The 3,739-nt window shown below is 25.7% G+C and overlaps 1 protein-coding gene across 1 annotated transcript in view; it reads left to right on the top strand.

Annotated features, from left to right (window-relative positions):
* The window catches only part of LOC126910332 (uncharacterized), a 9,869-nt gene extending 8,439 nt beyond the window's left edge, over positions 1-1,430 (top strand). Inside the window, exons 2-4 of the mRNA XM_050692823.1 lie at positions 424-647; positions 726-945; positions 1,411-1,430. Of these exons, the coding sequence (XP_050548780.1) occupies positions 444-647; positions 726-945; positions 1,411-1,430 (444 nt within the window). The 5' untranslated portion in view covers positions 424-443. The remainder of the gene's footprint in view (positions 1-423; positions 648-725; positions 946-1,410) is intronic.
* The last annotated feature ends 2,309 nt before the right edge of the window (positions 1,431-3,739 follow it).

The following is a 3,739-nucleotide window of genomic DNA, read 5'->3' as shown; positions in this document are numbered from 1 at the left end:
TTAAAATGTTTAAAAGACGATGAAAACTTTATTACACTAAAATATTAGTGATACTCTCCTGTTTCACAATCATGTTAAAACATTATTAGTGAAAATATAATGAAGTTTATTTTGTAGTAAAAATTTATTTTATTTATGTAAAAGTTATTTGTTTGGAATGATAATTGAATATTTTACGTTCAGTTGGTAAAATTAGTATATTACTCAAATTTTATAATTAAAATATAGTTGAATACTTTAATTAAAACTCAATATCATATTTTAGGCATCTTATAAAAATTCAATATGCATATTAGAGTCAATATTTATCCTTTTTATGTATTCAAATTGTGTTAGGTAAATAAAAATAGACAGCTTCTAATAAAATTAAAAAACAAAAAATAATAAATTTCGTTTTGTATTTTTTTTTTAAATAACTTTTAGACTGAAATTGTAACTAAAAAATGTCAAGACCACCAGCTCATCCAAAAGGTTGGGCTCCAGTGCCTTCTGTTACTTCACCTCCTGTGTCTTTTAGACCAGCAACTCCTACTCGCCAATCACCAGTACACCGATTACCACCACCATACATTCCGTGTCCAAAACCTATGAGACCGACTTCATCACCTTTACCTTCTGGACCGCAACCTTACAGATATCCATCGCCTGTAATTAAAATATATATATATAATTTAATGGTTATCAAAAATATACAATTAATAATATACAAATTATGTTGTTATTAGTGTCCTTCCCCTCAAATCTATGACCAATCTGGATCATTACCACCCTTGTATAGACCTCGAGAGTTCGTGGTGCTTGAAGCTCCTTCGCCTCAACAATGGCTGGACGAAGAAGACAATGTACCCGATGGTCGGTCAACAGCTGAAATTATCGCTTCACAATCTCAAGATTATGTCGACGAGAAATTGGCAGAGTATCAAGCTACGATTTATATGCTACAAGGTAATTATTATGTATTTTATATCTATACATACAGATAACTACAAACGTCGCGTAGTATGGTTCATTTAACACTTTACAATCGAAAAATACAAATTAAAAATACTTTTTAAAGTATACAAGTAAGAAAATGACTATTCATCTATTGCATTATTGAAGTTTCATAATTTTTTTTTGAAAAAATTAAATTAGTATCCAATTATGAGTTGACAAGTACAAAAAAATTAAGTAAATTCTACAATTTTACCATATAAATAAATGTTCTAAAATTTTGTCGAACATCTCTAGTATACTCGATTTCGACTTTATTTCATGAAAAAAAATACATAAAACTGTATAATTTTCTTTTATTCTAAAAGAAGTTAATCTACTGTTTACCGTAACAATACAAGTTGATGTATTTTAATACATCATTGGATTTTGAATTAAATGAATATGAACAGTGTCTTACTAAGAAATTTGTAATAGGATCTTATAGAGGAAGATAATTTCTGAAACTCAAAATGGTGAATTTTTCTGTCTATGTATCCAATTTCAAGTTGATGTATACCAACGGACTAAAGCAATAATTATAATCGTTTATGAATTTGGTTTTAATAGCTTTAAAACATTTAGTAGTTGGTTTACATAGTAAAATATTTAAGTCGATATTTTTTAGTTAATTTAATTTGAGTAAAAAATTTCGTATAAAGAGCTACAGTGTTTAATGAAAAGTAATTAAAATGATAAATTTTGAGTTTAAACCAAACTCCTACACAAAAATACATTATATCCGGAATGCAAATGCAGGCCAAAATCTCTTGCCAGTAAATAGTTCGCTAACTAATTTAGTTGCAGTTAATACAATATGATGGAATCAAAATAAATTACCAACAGTTTTGTAAACTTGATTATTTTGACACATTTAGTCATAAGTTACTAAGTAAACGAAGAAAAATTACTTGATGACGATTTGTGCGTTTCTTACATTTTACATCTAAAAATCTCCAGTAAAATGTTTGAAATAAAACGAAAGCTACAAAAGATGTTGGTCAGAAACAACAGACGAGTGTTTGAAAGATATTTAACATTTACTGGGACCGACAATAAAATTAGTAGGTTGAGTTCATGCTGTCGGTTAAATAACACATACCAAAATGAACACTTTCCAGTAAATATGAACATAGATTTAATGTATGTTGGTGAAAAATGTTTCTAAGAAAAATAAATTAAGTACTTTTTAATAAAAATATCCGAAGAAAATGTAAGTAATCTATTACAAATAATAATAACAAACCATTTTAACTATAATTTTTTATGTTAAAATCTTCTTTAATGCTTTTATAACATTTATACTACTTTAATACACTTTATAATCAAAAACAATACTATATTAAATTTGAAATTTGAAACTGAATGCAGTTAACGGAAAAAGAAAGAACGCCTAGATTTTTAATTTTTTAATAATATAGTATTTTGGATTGATAAAATAAAAAAACAACAATATAGAAACATTTTATAGGTATAAAAGCGCTAACCTTGGATTGCCCTACCCAAAAATATCGCAACCGTTTTACTATACGATATCGGCACAAGGTTATTTCCAAAATAATGCCACAAACCATCAACATAAAAACGTTCATCTAACTTCATCAAACAGGTGTCTGCTAACGTTGTTTACTAAACGAAGTGTGGGAATATTTCTCATTAATTATGAAGAGCGAGAAAGGTGTAAGACTTTTGCTGTTCCAATTTTTAGATTACAATGTTTATGTAATACAAATCGAACAAGTAACATTTTTAGGATTTGGATATGACCAACTAAATTTAAGAAAATACGAGATATTTGAAATTAATAATAGTTTATGTACAATTATTACTTGATTAATTACTTAACTTCAATAATTTACAAGTGGTTAATTTTTTGAATAGTATAAGAAAAATGTTATGAATTCTATTACAACAAAATATTATTCATTACAAACATTAATGTTTGTACATTTGTTCGATGTTGGCAAAAATAACATAGATTTAAATAAAACCCAGGATTAAATGTTTTATGAGAACGCTTAATAAGTGATGCAATAAACATTTTAAATACTTCAATGATATGCGTTTGCAAAATTAAAATTAGAATATTTTTTTATGACTATAGTTTATTTAAATAAGTTATGTTGAGTTCTCGACTTTAGATAAAGGGTATTTCAAATTTTATTACTTCTCGTACAGTATGATTTTTGTAGAGTTCAATAAATCTTTAAACTTTGTTAAATGACGATATACATAAAATATTTAAATTATTTCTTTTCAAATAAAAAAATTATTTTAACTTGGCCGCATAATCTGACATTTGATTTATTAATGAGAAATATATATTTCATAACAAAGTGACCAAAATTCAAATTGTTTTTTTTTATTAGAAATTATTTTTTCAATTATTCCGATTTTTCAAAAATAATTGATATCATGGGAAAATGAAAAAAGTCATCGATATCGTTGACGAACCCTATTATTTAATATTTACTAATATTGTAGTTGAATTTTTAACGTCAATATTTCCTAGGAACTTACAATTANGTAGTTGAATTTTTAACGTCAATATTTCCTAGGAACTTACAATTATTGTACACATTACCTTTGTTTAGACGTAATAACCATAAAACCATACAAGTATTTCTCAATTATACATATTCATAAAGTAAACATTAATAGAATAATCCTATTAAGTAAAATTATTCAAAAATAATTTTTTAGTTAGTTAATTATTTTATATAGAAATCCAAATTTTATTTAACAGCATTTAGTTCATTAACACAAA

The sequence above is a fragment of the Daktulosphaira vitifoliae genome, unplaced genomic scaffold, assembly GCF_025091365.1.
Source record: "Daktulosphaira vitifoliae isolate Bord-2020 unplaced genomic scaffold, ASM2509136v1 Scaffold_1, whole genome shotgun sequence".
Lineage (NCBI taxonomy): Eukaryota > Metazoa > Arthropoda > Insecta > Hemiptera > Phylloxeridae > Daktulosphaira > Daktulosphaira vitifoliae.
This window is presented reverse-complemented; position numbering and strand designations above follow the sequence as displayed.